General features: G+C 44.0%; 1 protein-coding gene across 1 annotated transcript; it reads right to left on the bottom strand.

The window, feature by feature from the left end:
• Window positions 1–7738: 7738 nt before the first annotated feature.
• NEFM (neurofilament medium chain) lies at window positions 7739–20222 on the bottom strand. Its single transcript, XM_085633329.1, has 3 exons — window positions 19095–20222; window positions 15523–15647; window positions 7739–9975 (listed from the first exon to the last, which is right to left on the bottom strand). The coding sequence occupies exons 1-3, from the start codon at window positions 20148–20150 to the stop codon at window positions 8289–8291; spliced, it is 2868 nt and encodes a 955-aa protein (XP_085489455.1). The 5' UTR covers window positions 20151–20222; the 3' UTR covers window positions 7739–8288.
• Window positions 20223–20524: the final 302 nt, after the last annotated feature.

Below are 20524 nucleotides of genomic sequence, written 5' to 3'. Positions count from 1 at the left end.
TTTTAACCTGTGGTCTGGGGCCCCCTCAGGGTCCACCAAGCCTACTCTGAGAGTACGTGACTGCTCAGAAAATTATATAATAATACTAGATAAATAAAGTGTATATAAATACAGAAGCAACATGTGCAACTGAAAAGTTTAAAATATTCAGTAAATGGGAAGAAAACTGAAATTCGAGGATAAAAATGTAGTTAGTATCCTCGGTTTGATCCCAGAGACAGTGAAAGTGCCTCAAAAAGAATATTGCATGGATGATAAGTGGCCTCAATAGAATTTGGAAAAACACCAACCTTCCTATTGACATTTAAATGTTTTTTTTGTATTTGCTTGTGAATGAAATAAAATATTTAATCAATTGTTTGTTTGATGAATGTTTGTTTCTGTATATTTTGTGTTTTGTTTTACAGTTCAAATCATTGAAAATGCTTAGGTGAGGTCCCCAGGCTTCCAGTAATGATGCAGTGTGAGTTCCCTGATTCCACTAATGATTCACTGGGATTCCTGGGGTTCCAGTCAGGATTAAGTGGGGGTCCACAAAAGTCAAAAGGGAACTAGTCCATCAACTGAGAGTGGTCCTGCTTCGAGAGAAAGCAATGTTCAAAACCTTTGTAAAGGTGTTGATGACTGTTTAGTGCCAAGCCCTCGTCACTAGAGATGACGAAACTGTCTTTGAGTTAGGGCAGGACGTCAGAAAGACCCAAAACCTCCTTATGTCCTTTCTGTGGTCCCTTAGTATTACTTTTGTGGCATAACTTAGGGGTTTAGGTAATTTGACACATAAAAAACTCAAGGATATCCAAGGGCATGAAATCAAATGGCCTACTGTCCATAGGGACTAAGTGGACAGCAGAGATCTCCTATTAGTGTATGTTTGTTAGTGCGCAGTGAGTTAATCACAACATGTATTAACACGAGAAAATAGACAACAAAAAATTGTTGTGACCTTCCTGCATTCAATTAGCAGGAGTTTTCACTCTAGAATGTTAGAAAAACAAGGGGGCAGATTTACAAGACCCTTGTGCCACTTTTGCGTTCCTTTTCCCATGGTAAAAGTGACGCAAGAGTGGTGCAAGGGGTTTATAAATGTGCCCCAAGGGGTGTCCGAAAGTATACATCAAGCACAAAGTTTAGGAATGCATTTTCCTTCAAAAACATTTTTACATTTTTTGAGAGACTTATTCCTTTAGCAAAAATATCGGATACCCTATTTACTGCAAAACTTCTAAGTGTCGTTTTTCTTAAAATACTGCCAACTTCAAGAAGTTACAAAAGTTTGCCAAGTTAAAAAAACACACAGGACATGACATAAGCCACGTTTATAAAAACGCAACCCCCCTGATGAAAGTAAAAGGTGGGGAACCGAAGACCATAGTGAATTTTCACTCAACTAATGGAAATCACGGATCCTTTAATGATAACAGGGGATTGTTGCCCTCTGAGAAATCACGTCTACACCCTCGGCATGTAACTTGATTGTAGGGTGAAACCTTCTTATAACATGCTGGGCACATTCTACCATGACAAAGTATATTTTAACTGCACAACAGGCCTGCTCCAAGTTTTGTGTGGCCTGGGTCACTAACTTTATGCGTGGGCCCTCTCTGATAGTTTGGTGGCAGGAGCACTTCCTTCATACCAGAATCCCTATCCGGGGAAACATTTATAGATAGCTCCCACATATGGCGCCATTATGTGGCAGCAGTCGCTAAGTGCCTTGTGGTCAGTTCTTTATATCACAAAAGAAGATTGGGCTGCTCTTGTGATACCTGAATCCATTTTGCAAAGGCAACGCAAGGCCAAAAAAAAGCCTGTGACCTGGTATAAGCAACCTCGGCGGCCCCTCCTTGTGACGACTCTGCTGCAATTCTGGGTGTTCTCCTTGCCACTTTCTTTGTTGTTGTAATGAAGATAATAATGTTCTACAGAAGGATATAGAAAATACATTTGAAGCGATTTGCAAAACATCCCTACTAGATTCTATCTATATGTGCAATTATTGAACTGGAAGGAGTTCACCCAGTGTGTTCATTGTCTGTATGCGAGAGGATGTGGTCTAATGGCTAGAGCGGTCGATCTTAAAGCTAGGTTGTGTCTGGGCAGTGATGCTCAACATCCTGTGATTCTAGGTAAATCACTTAGGGGCATATCAACAAGGGCTTTATCTCTGCTTTTTTGGCTTTAAAAGCCAAAAAAGGAGATATAAAACTAGCGCCCTATCAACAACAGGGTGCTAACATGCAAATTTGCATGTTAGCACCCTTTTACTCTACGCTTCCCCTTGCATCTCTAATGAGATGCAAAGGGGGCGTTCCAGAGTAAAATAATAGGAGAAATGTCGCTAAGCGACATTTCTCCTATTATCAAGAATGTCGCTAACCCTGTTAGAGACAAAAAAAGCAGCGCTAACCGCAGTTAACGCTGCTTTTTTACGTCTGGTATTTTTCTGACTTAGCCATGATATCCTATGGAAGGAGGATATCTTGGCTAAGTTTGCCTGTCCCTATCAACAAGGTAACGTGAGATTATCGCTGGGTTTCCAGCGATAATCTCACGTTAGCCTGTTAGCGTGAGGATTTTTATCGCTATTGAGATAAGCGTTGCTAATAGCACGCTATCTCAGCGATAAAAATTCACGCTAGCCTGCGATAATTATCCTAGCGCTAAGTGCGCTTAGAGATAATTATCGCCGGTTGTTGTTGATATGCCCCTTCATCTCCCCCTGCCTAACAAAACCTGAATTTGTCCGTCTGTAGTGCAACTGGTGGTCATCGAAAGCAATTGGATACCTTAGGGTCGAGTTTGCGCTATATAAAACAAAACATTTTTTTTAACCTTTTTTATAAGGCAAGTTATTTTATTACTGTAGACCTCTACCAAAGTAGTTAATGTAGCCTTCCTGTATTATAGTTTTGAGACAAATACTGGGGTCTATATGCAAGAGCGTTTTCAGGCAGTCTAGGTCTCAGCAGAAGTTCCTGTAATCCTGATAGAACAGTTCACCCTTTGAAGGTCGAGCGGCCCCACTTAAACTGGAAGTAAGAGAAAAACTGGATTGATGAATGGCCTATACCCAGGACTTTAAGTAGGCCGGCTCCTGCCGGTACTAAGCACTGGCATTTCTAATAACAGGTGCTGAGACAGGTCCCTATTGGGCTCTTTCTTTTTGCCAAATGGGCCGGTACTCACTGGTACTGAGGGATGAGGAAGCTTCCCTGGGCACACAAACAGCCGCACCTGAGTACTTCACAGGTCTTTAAAAGACCTTTTGCTTGTTAATGAGGCTTCGATGTTTTTCACCCCTTCTTAGAGCCCCTGCAGCTCCACTCTGCCTTTTGCTTGAAGAATGAGCCCCCCACCCCCGAAATTGTTTCTTAGCCGCCCCTCTTCCCCCCCTCCCCCCGGAATTTGACTCTAGTTGCGTCTCTGGTGTGACCTCACCCGCCAGGAAGCTGTGCGGCGGGAAGAAAGGGAAGCTCTTTAAAAAGCACAATTTTCTCTGGCTTTCCCTTTCTTCTATGCGAAAAAAGACGGAGAGGATAGCACAGCAGCCGGGTGGGCGAGAAAGGGGACAACTGAGGAGAGCTTTCAGAAGTGAAGGGGTATAAGCACAGTTAGCTGAAGAAATTGAGGGGTTATCTGAGGAAGAAGAACGGGGCAAGCAAATGATATTAGAGAATACACTGCGGGCGCGGGGCAGTGGGTTTAAAATAAAGCACCTGATGGATGAGATGCGGATCATCTGATGAGAGTCGGGGGTGGGTAGGTGTCCCAAGAAAGAGCCATGGCTTTCGAGAATGACACAGGTCGGTGGAAGGGGCCTGTTGAGTGAGGACAGAGCGACAGCTGCAGTGGCAGGGACTGGTATTTTAAGTGGGGGAGGGGTAGCCCAGAAAAGCAAGAGAAGGAATTTGATGAGATGAACAAGGGGACATTTAAGATGAAAGGTGGCGTGACCACCTGAAAAAAGAGAACATGTAAAGAGACACATGGGGCATCGGAGGGGACATGGGGCTAGTAAGTAACGGTTAGGGACATCAGAGGGTAGAGGTAGGTGAGTATCTCGTCATCCAAAAAAATGTTATCTAAAGCGGTGGCGGCAGCTGAATAGAAAAATAATTTTGAGGGGAGGGTGGTATTTTTAAGTCGTGTTTTTTTTTATCAGCTAATATAAAGTTTACCATAATGTGACTCATTTTTTTGTAAGGAAGTTAAACAATGAAAGGCCCAACAAACAATCATAAGAATTCAGATTGCATACTTGGAGGAAGAATGGATTTATCAAAATGCTTAAACACAGTATAGACCTTACTGGGGCACACCGGAAGGGGAAGAATAGTGTGCACAGAATTGAAAATGCGTATTTACCAGAAAACACTGAATGTAGCTAATAATATAAGCATTCAAACACGACTAAGACATGACGTCCCATGGCTTGGTGAATGTTTCTCATAGATCACACTTTGAATTGCTTCCAGAATGATTGTGTCTGAAATCAAGCATTTCTCAGAAACGAGGACTATTCCAGATTGCCAAGTACACTTTTTTACTGTCATACACATGCTCAGTCACACTTTTTGGTATTTCTTTGTTCTTTAAACCCGATAAGTGCTACTCTCCAAACAAAAGCGCTTCAACACCCCATCAGGGGTAACAAGCGCTATAAAAATTCAAATCTTTTTCCCTCTTCTATCCCTCCGCTATCTTTCTGAATCCAAAAAACTGACTAACCTATCCACCACTCAAATTACTTTCACATTTTCACTATACTAATTCAACACTAATCCTTCTTGGGTTATGGAGTAGCGTGCTACTCGCCGAAAAAGCATTTTAACGCCTTGTCAGGGGTAGTAAGTGCTATATAAATGCAATTACAATACAATACAATACCTTCAGTGTGGGTGGATTTTACCAACTTCTACAAGCCCATGATGGGAAGTGTTACAGTGGTTAAGGTGCTTTCATGGGTGTCTGAATATTGTTAAGGAGGCTAATGGGCAGAGTGTTCCCTCCATTCAGTTGGGTGAGGATCAGTGCTTCGACTGACACTGACATCTGGAAGGAAGGATGTCTGGAGGCAGAGCTCTTACCATACTGGGTCAGCCCATATCCAGTTACCTGCCACAGATGCAGAATTGACTAGATTCCCCAAACAGTGAATTTTACTGACATCCTACAATAACCTTGGGGAAGGGACACTTAGAGCCAGCCCTTCACCTCCTTTCATAGCAAATTGATGCAAATTCACATAACTTTCTGGGGAAAATAACTGCAGTTTTCAGCTAAATAAAGTAAAACCATCTATTGTGTGGTTTATCTTTCATTTGCTGCCTTCTTCTGGATGCACACCCAACACTTCAGCTTGGGAGTTCTTCCCCCACAGAGTACCACTACTGTGTTGTGAAAAAAGTATAATATCAAAATGGATTTCCATCCACGTAAAATTAGTGATTTGGCAAAGTGGTACACAGACTACTGTAAATATTGTCCCAAGAATGTAGTTGTCATTTCAGATGTGGCCAGAGGTCTAGACCCCTCAGGCCAGGCGGGTAGCTTACAAACCACCCACACCACTACAGGCCAGGACACATATCCCCGCACTGGAAGGAGGGAGCAGGCAGAGAAGTCAAAAGAAGGAAGGATCATGGTTAGCCAGCGAATCACAGGTATGTCTTTCCAGGACAATGCTGTGGAGGCATCCATGAGTGTGCGGCTGTGAGCAGTACAGAGATATGAACGAGAAGTGCCAAATGTCTGCCCCTCCCAATGCCCCTCACAATTTCCACTACAGCAGCTTAGAAATCTGTAGGGTTCCACCGCACTCTGAGGTGCACCAGACTGGTCATCACCAGTTGACACAACAGCTGGCTGTATCTGGTATTCATGAAAAAAGTGAGCCACACAGTAGGAGTGGGAGCATCAGGGAATCCAAAGCACCCAAGGGAGGAAGCCAAGGCTTGGACTTGAGGAGAAGGAGCAGGCCTAAGGGAAGCTTTGAGCATCAAACACATGTGGGTACAGGGTGCCTCCCACATCAGAAACAGTGGCTACAGCAGGCCTGCTGACTACCATCATCAGTGACACTGTGGTCATATGTACATGGTTATATGTGCCTCCATCCCTTTCCTAGCCCCTCAGAATTTTGGACTAGGTTTTGCTGGGTGGCAGAGTATCTGAAAGTGAATGAAAGGGTGAAATATTATTGCTCTGTTGTGAGACCCCAGATAAATTTCTTCTCCCAGGATCACTAGCATGACAACTGATGGCTTCCTTCCACCCGATGCAGGTCAGAGTTGCATTTTAGGATGTAGTCTTTTTACCTTTACTTAATTTTCTGTAAAACAAGTCTCTGCACCTTTTAATGTTTTGTTTAATATACAGGTGCCTCTGACAAAAAGGGAATCCTGATAGTTACCTTTCAATAGTCTGTCAACTAGTACCGCTTAATACTTGCAAGGGCATCAACAATAAATTGCAGAGGGAAGCAATTTGTCATCATTCGCAACCGAAAAAAATTCTTGAGCCCTTTCAAATGTTTTTCATTAGACCCACCCTCAGTCCCGCCTCTAGCCCCGCCTCCTTGCCACGCCCCCCAGCTTGATCTGATTAGTACCTGCACTTCTTTTCCCCATTTAAAGCACTGGCCCTCACCTTAAGTGGGAAAAAAATCTTCACTCGAGGAGGCACTACCAGCCATCACCAGCCTTTGATGCAACCCTGGAGAGACTCCTTTGGATGCATCTGCTGCGAAGGAGCTAAACAGAAGATACAATCACCTGCTAGTGATCCTAAAGTGCCCATCGTGCGGATCCGCAGCAGGCAGGAAGGGTGAAGGGAAGAACGCTGGCTCAGGTTCTATAGTCAACAGGTCTGCAGTGATAAAGCTGCTGCACGGGCAGCTGCTGCCAAGTGTTACCAGCTTCTAGACATTTTTTCAAGCCAACTATAAATAAAAGTAAGTATTTTACAAATAGTTTTATTTAAGGTTTCTAAAGAGGGATATAGTTAATTCACAGTTCATAATTACTGAATGTAAGCACTTTTACTATTAATAACTAGAAAGTTATTGTTGTTAGTCATTCATCTCCGGCAGCTAACAGCCATTGATAAAACCAATAGTCTGGGCTTGTTTTAAGTGCATGCCAATTGTTCTATAATATATCTGGATGCAATAACAGAAAGAGGCAGCAAAATGCCAGTCAGACATTGTTATCCTATGTCTTTAAGCATACATTACATAGTTTTCGCCCCTTTGAGAGAACCCCAGTTTTTTTAACCCACTCAAAGCCCTGCCTACACCAGCTTTTTTTGTATCCTTTACCACACCTTGACTTCAATAAAGGACACAACTTTCCATTGTTCTTCCTAGGCATCATTCCCATTTGTTCAGGGTACTAACAGTTGCTGACACTCTGCAGCAAGGAGTTAACTGCCCACTTAACAGTTATAGGGAGAGCTGAAGGCAGAGGCACATGAAGAACAGATGGGCATTTAACAACTCTTAACGCCTGGAAGAATGTGGGCTGTGAGGATTTAAGAACCAGTTATCCTACACCCATGTACCACGGAAAATACTGTCTGCTTCAAGCCCCCACCACTTAGCATGCAGCCAAACAATAGTATTCAGTGCCAGCATTGTAAGCATTCCTGTTGGCTCTGCCAATGTTAGCATTCCACAGAGGATGGAAACAAGCATTGAATTGTTGAAATGTATATCTTAACAGTGACACAAGAATGCAAGTTTCTTTTTTCCAATATGACTTTTATTGAGCAAGGAGTGCTGTGACGTTAACATGGATCAATAGAATGTTGGGTACTGTGCATGTCGACAGGGGTCTCCCACAAACAAAAGTCCTTTTGTAATCGCACCAGTGAGGTAAACATAACTCATAAATAGCTTTCTTTTAAGGCTTGGAAACTTCTTGTTTCGATATTTCTTAGTTTTTTTGTTTTTTTTTGGCTCAGTTTGTTCTTTGCATAATTACATCTTAAGACGTTCCTCAGAAGGGTCCCTCCAAGATCTTAGGGAAATTCAAATCTTCCTTTGTACAGTAAATACAGCTCATGCATTGCTTGTGGTTCTTTTATTTTAGATTCCCTAAGTTTCGTGGAGGGAGCGCATCCTGAACTTGCATGCATGTTTATCCCCCATATTGCACAGAAAGTAAAATACAGTGTCTTCGAGCCCACCCATGAGAGAACCCTTTCCGCCGGAAGCCTTTTATTCACATGCATTTTGGAGCTGTCATATGGCTTTACTCTAATGTTTCCATCTAATTTAACCCGAGTGTTCAATCACCTTCATTGACCTCTTTTACTACTACCCGTGAGCTGGAGGTCACTTTCTCAATCTTTTTGGTGGACACTAGTCGTTCCTTGAATGTTTCATCGTGCTCCTCTACCTTCTGCGTGACTGTCACGGATTCAGTGATATATTTGGTGGTTCCATCACCATCTTCGTCTGTTACTTTCTCCACCTTTTTTGTGATCACAACTGTCTCCTTGCTCTTTTCATTGCTCTCCTTGTCTTCTGATGGGCTTTCATCCAAGCCATTGGTGACAACTCCTTTGTCTTCCTCACTCACTTCCTTTTCTTTCTCATTTTCCTCTTCCTCCTCACTCTCTTTGTCTTGGGCATCACCATTCACTGCCATGTCTTCCTTTTCAGCCTCTTTTGAAGGTTCATCCCCCTCTTCTTCCTCACCTGCCTCCTCTTCATCTTCTGACTTTTTGGCTTCTTCTTTTGAGGAACCAACCGTAGCTGCTTTAGAAACAGTGATGGCCTCTTCTATACTGTCTTCCTCTTTGTCTGGAGAGGCATCTTTGTCTTTATCAGATACGTCCTGCTCTTCTTCACCAGCAACCTCTTCCTGTTCTTCAGCATCCTCCTCCTTGCCTTCTGTGGATTCTTCCTGTTCCTCAGTTGTTTCTCCCTGTTCTTCAGATGCTTCTTCCTGTTCTGCTGTTTCTTCCTGCTCTTCTGTGGTTTCTTCCTGTTCTTCTACGACTTCCTCTTGCTCTTCCGTTGCATCTTCCTTTTCTTCAGTGGCCTCTTCTTGATCTTCTGTAGATTCTGCCTTGTCCTCAGTTGATTCTTCTTGTCCTTCTGCTTCTTCTTCTTCTTGGTCCTCTGTGGCTGTTCCCTGCTCTTCTGTGGCTTCCTCCTGTTCTTCTGTGGCTTCCTCTTGCTCCTCAGCTGTCTCTGCTTCTTCCTCTTCTCCTCCAGCCTCTTCCTCATCACCTTCAGCCTTCTCTTCTTCATTTTCATCTCCTTCTTCTGCCTCTTCCTCAGGTGCTGATGCCTGCGACGATGCCTTTACACTCACAATTGTCTCTTCCACAATAGTTTCCTCAACATCAGCCTCAGCTTCACCTTCTTCTTCACTCTTTTCCTCAGATTCCTTTTCTTCTGCTGTCTCTGTTTCTTCTTTCTCCTCATCAGCCTCAGCCTCACCCTCTTCTGTTGCCTCTTCTCCTCCTTCCTCCTCTTCAGCCTCTTCCCCCTCCTCCTTTTCCGACGTTTCCTCTGCTTCCTCTTTTTCAGATCCTTCAGCTTCTCCTTCCTCTTCTGCCTCCTCCTCCTTCTCCTCACCCTCTTCTTCTTGCTCCTCTTCTTCCCGCCCAGGTGCTGCTGATGCAACTGTTGCTCTTACAGCAGAAACAACCTCCTCTTCAATGGCCTCCTCTGGTTCCTCCTCCTCTTCTGGTGCCTCCTCTTTTTCTGCAGCGCTGGCCGCATACTCCTCGGCCAAGGCCGCAAGGGCAGCATCCATTTCACACCTCTCGTCCTCCACCTTTGTCTCTTCGATGATTTCCTCCACAAACTTGTGATGGACTTTTAACTTTGGAGGCTCGGCCTTGGATTTCTGTACTTTGCTGGGTGTGATCTTCACAGGAGGTTGCCTGGGCGGAAAAGAAGGGGCTGCAATGCTTCCAGAAAAGGCACTGAATCGGGTCTCCTCGCCTTCCAGCAGTTTCCTAGAGAATCAAAACAAAATTTAGAAGAGTAAATTGAAGATTTTGAAGTGTAATAGGGTGTCTTTCAAAATTGTCTTACAACAGTGATTACACAACTTTTACAGTGAGCAACAGAAGATTAGTGAGAATGATACAAGTATTGGTGTGTAAAGAATACCCGCTGCACAAATTAATTTGTAAATTTCTTGGCTACAATTTCATATTCCAACAGGAAAAACGAAACCTTTTATCATTATGAAGATAATAAAATGAGTACCAATGAGTTATTGAAAGTATGATCTGTTTGGAATTAGGATACCGCAGTGGGCATACATGCTAGTTAAAAGAGTCAGTATTGCTTCCAATGTGCACAATAACCATTTATTTTTTTTGTGCTATACTCATAATATTTCCATTAATAAATGAAACATAGATGTCAACTATTCGAGCAACAGAATACAAATCATTAATATATGTGGAACCATGCATACCTCACTGCATTAGATTTCGGACATTATGCAGCTGCTACAGATTGGAGGATGCCATGTAGTCCCTACAGCTGCCGGGACCTGCGTGTTAGCCAGTGAACAAGGGCATGGAGCCCGAAATGCATTTGGCATCTGAGATGGGGGAGGAATGCACGCTGAACATGCATCCGCAATAAATGAAAGGAAATTATCTTCCACTGTGCAGGCGTTTCTTATTAGGGCAACCTTTTCTGTGTGGATATATATATATATATATATATATATATATATATATATATATATATATATATATATATATATATATATATATATATATATATATATATATATATATATAAATCATCCTTCAATCTGTAGCAGCTGTATAATGTCCGAAATTTAATGCAGTGAGGTATCCATGGTTTCAAATATATTATAGCAAATATTAACTATATATATATACATATATTATATGCTATGTACTGACACATTGCAAATGTGTTCATATATACGAATGCTGAAGGTCTGTGCAGCATTCATGATTCAAACTAGAACTAGAATATTCATAAATACAGGTGAGTCTAACCTAAAGGGTGTGTGAAGCCATTATCCTGTTGGTGTAATTGGGCAAAATACAAAAAGATGTGAAATATCACTTTTTTTTACAAATATGATTCATGCGAATTACTCTCGTTTGTATGAAACTTAAAAAAAAAAGCCTGCCTCTTTTTTATCCAACAACATTATCCCGTATTTGCATGGGAATGCTCCCGGAAATCGCATTTCTTTTTGGGTTACTGTATCATTGTTCGATAAGGGTGGCACTGGTTTTAATTCAGCCACGATGTAAAATGTGAATAGAATGGCGATTTAGCTTGGACATTTGGACTCCTGCTGACTGCAATTTTATGTGGCTTGTGAGTTACACTTTTAAATATGGAGTGTCTAACGTAGACATTTACCCACAATGCTTGTATGGCAAACGTGCCCATAAAAACATTTTTTTTAAATGTCCCTAAAATATTTTTGGCCAAAATCCTCCACAAAAAGAGGGTCGTTTCCTGCAATAATTACTATTGTGGGAGGATTGTCTGTATTTATTTCAACTTTGACACTTTCATTTTCTTTTGAAGCTTAGAAAGTTTTGCAAAGAAGGTTCATGAAGTTTGCAGAGAAAACCCGTTGCCAGTTCACGAATGCCTTATTTGAATTTCAACACTAATGACTCATCGTCCCTTCCTTCCAAGGCCAGAGGAATAAGTACTGATGAGTCGGGCTCTAGGACAACCAATTTCGAGAGACAGTTGATTGTGTAGTCTGTACAATATAAATGGTCAGTATTATTATCTACTTTTCCTTGCCTTGTGTTCCCACACCACTACTCCTCTCAGCTGTCACCCTCAAATGCACCTATTCTTGGTACTATTTTCAGCCAAAAGAGGGTTCCTCGGCTCTGACACTAACACATGTTGAAATTGGTTTGTGCAAGTTTGAGGAGAGGAAGTAGCCTTACAGCTAGAGCTGTTGAGCTCAAAGCTAGGGAATGGGGTTTGAGTCACTCTCGGCAACCACGCTCAACATTCTGTGATTCTGGGCAAATCACGTAATCTCCCTGTGCCTAAAAAAAATGAAAGTGTGTCCGTCTGTAATGTAACTGGTGCTCATGTAAAGCGCTCTGATACCTGATATCTTCGGGTCTAGTTTGCTCTTTATAAAACTCAACAACAAAAATATCCAATGGTGCAAAGGAGATCTTTGAATCTGCTGCCACTGAGATGTAAAGGTGCAGATATAGGGATTTATTATGAGTTTGATGGTCCGTGAACTGCTGTACCCATGGTCCGAACGCCGCGAGCTCGGCGATCCGACTGCCGTATTACGAGTTGGGGGGATTGCTATTGTAAAGACCGCGAGTGAACCGACGAGACCCGCCAGCACACCGCAGACCAATGGGGTCGGGGAAAAGCAGCTGCCATGGTGCGGTGCAGAGGAGTTTAATTGCCGTTCATATTATGAGTTGGCTTTCCGACGAGCTGACGGCAGTGGTGGGACCACCAGCTTCAAGTTGGCAGAAATTAAGGATTCGGGGTGCATGCTCACCCCTTTCCTATTCTTCCCATCAGAGTTTGACATGGATACATTTTTTCAGGACCCAAATTTACAGCAGCATCTTCACACTGAGGATTACGACCCTATTTGCAGCGATATACAGATTAGTCCTTTTTGTGCCATATACCCATTGCTTGGACTGCCTATATATAGGCCAGATTCCAGCAATGGCTAGATGGTATTTTTCCACATGTATCATGCATGTGTGTGCATTTGAAACATATGCAGTCAAAATGTTTACACATGCACCGATACATTTGGAAAAATAGTCAACATGGCTACAAGATATCTGCAGCCACACTGTCGGCACCGTGGTAAACATGTAATACGGCGGTCAGAAGACTGACAGCGATGTGATCTATTGGCAGCCGTAGACACGGCGTGCAGGCGGTCAAACCGCCAAACTCGCAATCAGGACTTTAGTTTCCTCATTACAGCCTTTTATCATTTCTATAGAATCCGGTGAGCATCTAGGATCTGTAACATACAGGTGGCATGCTGAAACAAGCACAAATTAAGCAGCCGGCTGACCATTGAAAGTGATATGAAATCCCTGAGTTTTAGCCCCTTATATAAATATGATAATAAACTCAATAACTTATACGGTACACACAACTACCTCTCACCATCTTAGTTTTAGGCACTAATCTTAGCTGTATGTACTTAGACTCGAAGTAGGGAAACATGTCTAGCTTTGTCTGTATTAGAATCTGTGTCCTGTGGCTCCCATAGTCCTACAACAGGGGCTTAACCCATTGAGTCACTTCACCCACTGTTGATAATCTATACATATCACAAATGCTGGTCTCAGCATGGACATGATTCTCTTGCACATAACATATCACGGTGCTTTGTTATGAAATCTCAAGTTATTTCAATCCAATTAATAAAATAAGCAGGCTTGTTAGAGAAAATGAGGTCCACACCCCTTTTATAACGCTGATTTTTTTTAGTGCAAGTGCAAAAAATACATCTCCAAGAGTCGCCGCAGTACTCTGCTTCAGTGAACAGCTTCCGGCCTGGATGAAAACAGGAACTGTTCATTCAGCAGGAAAACAAATGCAGCTGCACCCAGCAATGCGACTTTATAGAGTTAGAAGAAGGCAAGTAACTGTCCCAAGAATAGTACCGCTAAAAGCATCGCTTGTGCCAGATGTTACATTGACTTCTTTTTTGTAGCACATGTCCTCCCATCGTATGACTTGTAGCACTAACTTCAGAATGATGAAAGGCTGCGTCAAGTGGACCACAACTCCATTTATGCAACATGAAGGCTGCAGATATGACCCTGGCTCCACAGAGCTATGTCTCTGACAAATTAACAGATTTCTTTGCTTCTCCCTACTTTTAATGACATATCGTTTCTAATTAAATAAATGGTGGGATTAGCTAATCCTGCAACTATAAATATCATCTTTATAAATAATCTATGGCGAGTGTTCTCGAAAAGCACATTGGTGGGCTGAGTCCCTCTAGTCGCTTGAATGTCCAATGCGATGCAAGAATCAGAGGTTGCTGACCTGAAAGCTATTAAGCATAAGTCACTACCACTATATGGGCTTCTCACACTCTACCCCCTTGTGCATCAGCACAGTTCAGGTGTGTATGAGAGAATGTATCTCCAAACACCCTCATTCCTTTGCCTTGCTGCTGAAAGTTTCAACTGCTGCAACTAAAATACGCCTTAATCTTTTCTAATTTCAGTTTACTGGAAGCCTAAGTTATTTTTAGAGGCATCTCATTGAATGTGATTGACATGCACCTCACAGGCTGCACTAATTCTTGGAGCCCTAACACTGTGCAATTTCAACAACTCCAGTTGCATTTATTTTATCAAACTTGGCACTTCGAAAGCAGAAGTCAGTGCTCTTGGGATTTACACCCGTTATTTACATTTTTGGTTCAGATCTCTGCCGCTGGTGCATAACCCACAGAGCTGTCTTTTACCGGAGCCATGTTTGTTTAATGGTTACTAACTGAATATCTCACAATAGATACACGAGTCTATTGCTTTTAAAATTCCAGCCGTTCTCATGACCCTATTCAATCGAGTCATTTTATCAACCCCTGAAAGATAAAAGTCTGAGTCGGCTTTTCCAGGCTTCGGACTTGTGAGTTGTTTTCACAATAAACAGCAGCCTCATATCTTCCAGAACTTTAGACTATTTCGTGTTGATTCAATCTTTACAAATTTGTAGTTGGATCTAAGGACAGATTGGGACGTAGTCATCCCCATCTTCTGTCTCTGGGCGTCACTCTGATGCTTTTCACTGAGTAGCCTGGCCGCAGGGGCGTGGCTTGGTCAGTAAATTAGGGAGGGGGGGGGGCGCGGAGGGTGAGGTTCAGATCCTCCAAGAATCACGCTGGCATATAATGGTAAAAAACATTATACGACAAGGAGGGTGGATGAAAGGGAACTAAGGGGCAGTGAAAGGGGAGATGGATGTAGATTGGTAGGGGCACCGATAGAGAGAAAACACAATATTTTGTAAAACACCCAGCATTTTTTAGGAATGTCAAAACAGAGGGAGAGAGAGTGTGTGTGCATTTTTGTCTGTGTGTGTGTGTAAATAGTCCTGGGGAAATCCGACAGACACCTCACTATAGCCGACTGAAACACCTACACCCAAATATTTATCAGAAAATACATTTATTGGGGAGTGTAACACCCCAAACACCCCCTGAAGCTGCGCCCCTGCCTGGCAGTCTGCAGCAGTTACAAATGGGGTTGGTGGGATAAATATCTCTGCTACACATAATAAAGCAGGATTCTCTTTTCTTTTCTTTTTGCTGTGAAATAGCACGTGATGGAAGCGCTTTGGTGGCCGTTGTGTGAGCACAGCAGAGGCGGGGCGTGCTGCGCCATGCCATCTGCGCGAGGCAGGCTCCTTCCAGCATGACGCTGCAGAATCACGCCCATGCTCGGCTGTCTAGGGTTTCCCGTCAGCCGCTCTGCAGTGCTATCAATATTCAGGACGCGTAGCCGCCCTACCTGTATGCAGCAATCTCGATATCCAGGGCCATCTTGACATTCAGGAGGTCCTGGTACTCCCGCAGGTGACGCGCCATCTCCCACTTCGTGCCCCTCAGCTCGTTGTCCAGCTGCTGGATGGTGTCCTAGGAGAGATACAAGGATGCATGTGAGTTAATGGCTATGAAACGACACGATGCATAGAATGAAGGCCAGCTAGAGCCAGGCTCAGGTCGTCCTCTGCCCCGAAGAGCAAGGCTAGATGAATCCACACCAACAGGAATATCTGCTCATGAATCTGGATTTCCAGGGGACCCAGTTCATGAAAAGCCCACTGCTCACTCGCCCACATGGCTTGAGATTTGCACAGACAGTCTTATCACCAGTGGATCCCATGCACAGACATGCACGAAGATGTGGCTGGGCACAAACTGCCCGATGACAGATAGACGAGTGACCGGATACACAGATGTCAAGAAATCCCATTGCCTATTAAATCCATCACTTCAAAAACCCAACCCTTTGTAGCTCTGCAGTCAAATAATGCAGGGATCAGACAGACAAGTGCCCACATAACTATGCACGTAGATAGCACAATGTCCTGATAGGTCATTTTCTAATTCGTTGTATGACATCTTCCCCTGTCCCAGACAGCACTTTAGACAACTTCATGCTTACCTTACTCCATGCACAGATGGCCCCATGCTGCAACAGCCTCACAGCAGACAGATATATGTCCGGGGAGCTCCACATAGGGTTCCATGGGCAAGATTACACACGCTCAGAGGCTGATATGCTTCTATTAACCCATGCCATGATAGAGCCATGAACAGAGGGACTCATGCCCGGATGGAAACATTGTCAAAAAGTGTCAAAAGCCCCTGCCAGTGGGTCCCATTCCCTTATCTTCCAATTCCAATGGTAGAGAGTCCCATAGCCACAAAACTCTTATTTCCCTGTAGCCCATACCCTGTGACTGTCCAGAATAATCTTTTCCCCTATAAATAATCTTGTACATGCTGTAAATCCAAAACCCCACAAAGGTCAGTTTAAAAAAAAAATCAGATATACCTAGAAAGCCTATTGTAACTTCAACACTAGCAGGCATTACCTGATTAGAAACCATTAACTAAGAAGTAACTCTTAAGTGAGTCCAAAAATAATTTCAGAAACTAAAACAAATTAAATTAAAAAAAACTTGGTTTATGGTTTGTTTCCAGATACACTGGTAATTTTCCAGAAGAAAGTCATATACTCCTCTGAAATCTTTTGGTGAGTTCTCTCTCGTGTTTTGGGGAGGGTGGACCAGAGAGGGGGTGTGGACATCACGCAAGGGTGGGGTCCCTGCACCAACCCAGCCACTTTCAGAGTAAGATGACATTGTCAAATGCTGCATCGTGGCTTCACGGGATGAAATGTGCAAAACAAGGACATATCCTGAATAAAAGTTATTTTAAAAATGCTGTGTTTCCGATAGAAATACAATGACTTTCGCAAAAATATATTAGGAGCCAGATGAACATTATAGGTTATCTACATAGCTTCACGTTATCAGTTTACGTTATGATGCCCTTGGCTTCTTCCTTTATTTATATGCCGCATGGCAGAGAGGAAAGTGACAATGTCTGCAGTGCCCTATAGTGAGAACAAAGTGAAGGAGGAAGGGGACTCATATAGCACAACACCATCAACTGAGCTGCATATAGATGCCTCAAGGGTCAAAATAATGATACATTTTTTTTCCAAAATGTAAAACATGTTATCTTTTTTGCTTGTCTGGCTAAACTCTACTGAATTTGGCAAATTGCTTAAGTGAGGCAGCAGAAGACAGTGTGCTGTGCCCAAGATCACATAATGTTGAAAAAGTGGGAGAGCCGGGATTGAAATTCTGACCGCCTGCCTCAAAACTTGGCAATTTCGCCAATAGACCACGTCCCCTCCCTGCACTGCACCAGTCCCGCCTCTGCACCAGAACCATCCCACGCGGTGAGAGAACTTTCTACAGCAGGGGCTCAGATTTGCATCGGCGTAGACGATTCCTGCCCACACTGTACAGCACTGAGCAGGCTCCAACCACGGAAAAACAAAAAACATACAGTCCCACCATCCAAAACAGCCCTAAACTACCATAGTATATTATCGATGACAAGAATCAGAAATGCAGTTTATAATCTGCCATGCAGAGTGGGTGTGGTCTAGTGCTCTAGCTATCCCATATTGAACTGCAAGAATGAGTTGCAATCCCAGCGTCTGAACTACACTGCACAGTGTGATCGTTAGCAAACCTCTTTATTTCACTTTTCTTGCAATTTCTATTCTGAAAACGTTCAGGAGAGCATGCAAAGTAGATAAACGAAATGTTTACATCTTTTTTCAAGCAGTAGGCTACGGCACGTGCCCGCCAATATTTCTTGTATATTTATGTTTTTGTGATATGTTCCTGTCATTTGTAAGGGTGGAGAACCCCAGCCATGGGTTGCATCTGACACATTGCATAATTATTTCAAAACACAGCCTTTCACAATAAATAGCCCAAGCTTGCTTTTCGTTCGAATTCCCATCTTACTCTTTGGATACACGACAATACAGAACATTTCAGAAAACGGCTGACGAAGGGGGCATTGTCATGACTTATGGATTGGTGGTGATTTCGTTTTCAAACTAGCAAAAAACACATACGAACATTCAAGAAGCTTTAATCCTTCACCACTCTCTATAGGCAACACTGACCTATAGAGCCAAAGCAAGTGGTCAGCACAGGTTGCATGGCTGCAGCAAACATGGGTGACCTCAAGGCTGTCATCAGCAACACATGAACAAGCTTACTAAAGACACAATACAGGATGATTGTCGGTATCTTTGAGATGACAAACAAGTCACAGGATGCTTTGACGTACGCAGGCGAAGCATATGGCATATTGAGGGTTAACTTAGGGGTCGTTAATACGACAAATACACTACATGAAGGCAAAGTGTAGCTTTCCCATGAAGAGATAAATGCATGGGATGACATTGTGCATAGGGGGTGTGGTCCTGGCACGTGGCATGACACTATACACAATGGGAGTTGGGATACCTCAGAAACAATCTATACATGAGCTCGGTTTGAGGTGTCTGGGGAGACAATCCCGAAACGCACACACAAACACACTCACACACAAGCAGACACACACACCTGAGATTCTTGGGAAGAGATACATGTTTGACAATACCTATAGCAGGCCGGTTGAAATACATGAGGTGACTATAGATGCACAGGAGAAAGCTGACATGTAGATAACGGTAAAGTATACATGGACTGACTTTTTGAGGATGACTGTATACACATGGGGTCAGTTTCAGGTACATAGGATCACTATCCTTGGTATATGCATTGAGGCTGAGATGACAGGCACACAGGGTGGGGTTGAGGTACAAAGGGTGATGATACAATCATGGGCTGTTGTTAAAGTCCCTAGAGTTCCATTTATATATAAATATATATATAGTTGAGATGCATCTGATAAGGATTTTAGGTTCATGCGATGGGGTGATGATACATTGCTTTGATTCTGATGATAGTGCACAAGCTTGTGAAGCTTTAATGAGCTTACCTGGTAGGTACCGAGGTCCATGTTGTGGCGCTCCTCAATATCGTTGAGCTGCCTTTCCAGGGACTCCTTCGTACCCCTCACGGACTCCAGCTCAATGCTCTTGGACTGCAGCTGACGGCGGTACTCAGAGATCTCATCCTTGGCGGACTTGATGGCCTCCTTGTTCTGCTCGGCTGCCTCTGTGAGCTTGGTATAGCGGCACTTGAACCAGTCCTCTGCCTGCTGCATGTTTTTGTCGGTGTGGCACTCCATCTGGGAGCGTATCTCCTTCAGGGCGGAGGTGATATCCGTCTTCTGGTAGTCTTTTCTCTCAACTGTGATCTGCGAGGCCTGGATCTGGGCGAGGAGCTCGTTCACTTCCTCCTCGTGGTTGTTCCTGAAGAAGACCACCTCATCCTGGAGGGATTGCAGCTTCTTGTCCAGCTCCACCTTGATCATGGAGGCCTCATCGATGTCCTTTTTCATGGCTCGGATGGTGGCTTCTGTGTCGTCCCTGAGTCGTGCCTCCTCCTCGTAGCGGTCCTTCAACCGCTGGATGTCCTCCTCAATGTGGTCGGTGTCCAGCTGAATCTGAGCCTTCTCGTGGTTGACCTGCTCCAGGAGGGCGCGCAGCTCCCGGATCTCCTGGTCGTAGACATCACCCAGCTGGGAGTGGGTGGCCTGCTTCTGCCGCAGGGCCTGGATTTCAGCCTCAACTTCCTTGTTCTGCTGCTCCAGGTAGTGCACCTTCTCAATGTAGCCGGCGAAGCGGTCATTCAGCCCCTGAAGCTGCTCCTTCTCATTGGACCGAGACAAGAACTTGGAGTCACCATTGTGCACCGAGGACTGGCTAAAGTCCAGGCTGTCTGCCGAGCTGAGGACGGTGGAGCTGTACGCCCTTGGCGCGGCCAGGTTGCTCCTCTTGTAGGAGGCGGAGATGGTGCTGGGGCTGCCCCGGGACCAGGACTGCGACCTGAAGCCGCTGGACGGCGAGGCGCTCGTCCTGCTGTAGCTGGTCCGTGTCTCCGCAATCCTCCTATAGGAGGGGTTGCCCAGCGTTTCCAGTGTGTAGCTCATCTTGGAAGACTTTGGGATATGTGTGTATGTGTGTGTGGTGCGTGGCTCTCACAGCGCTCCCTCTGCCTCTGCTCTGCCTTTTTATACTCCCAGCATATTCGCCTACATGGCAAGAAGCAGCTCTCGGCTTCCTTAATTGATCTGCTGAAGGTGGGGATTTTTTCCCATCCCCTTTGCCGGGTGGGGAGCCCACGTGGCTGAATGAGCTGCCAGTGAAGTGCCTCGCCTGCCCCTCCCCCCTCTCAGTCTGGCAGCCCCTGCAGAGCAGGACGCAGCCTGGGCGAGGACAAACCCGTCCGCAATAAAAGGAAAGCCGGACAGAGCTCAGCTGAAGGGAGACTTGTCTTTAATATTATAATTAATATTATTAACAA

Source organism: Triturus cristatus, chromosome 11 (genome assembly GCF_964204655.1).
Source record: "Triturus cristatus chromosome 11, aTriCri1.1, whole genome shotgun sequence".
Classification (NCBI taxonomy): domain Eukaryota; kingdom Metazoa; phylum Chordata; class Amphibia; order Caudata; family Salamandridae; genus Triturus; species Triturus cristatus.
Note: the sequence above shows the minus strand (reverse complement) of the source record. Positions and strands in the feature narration are given on the sequence as shown.

Excerpts from the sequence above, each read along its gene's own strand:
- NEFM (XM_085633329.1), bottom strand. The coding sequence starts at position 20,150 with ATGAGCTACACACTGGAAACGCTGGGCAACCCCTCCTATAGGAGGATT. Across the intron at positions 15,648-19,094 it reads TGGACCTCGGTACCTACCAG|GACACCATCCAGCAGCTGGA; the intron begins GTAAGCTCATTA and ends TATCTCTCCTAG. Across the intron at positions 9,976-15,522 it reads ATCGAGATTGCTGCATACAG|GAAACTGCTGGAAGGCGAGG; the intron begins GTAGGGCGGCTA and ends TTGATTCTCTAG.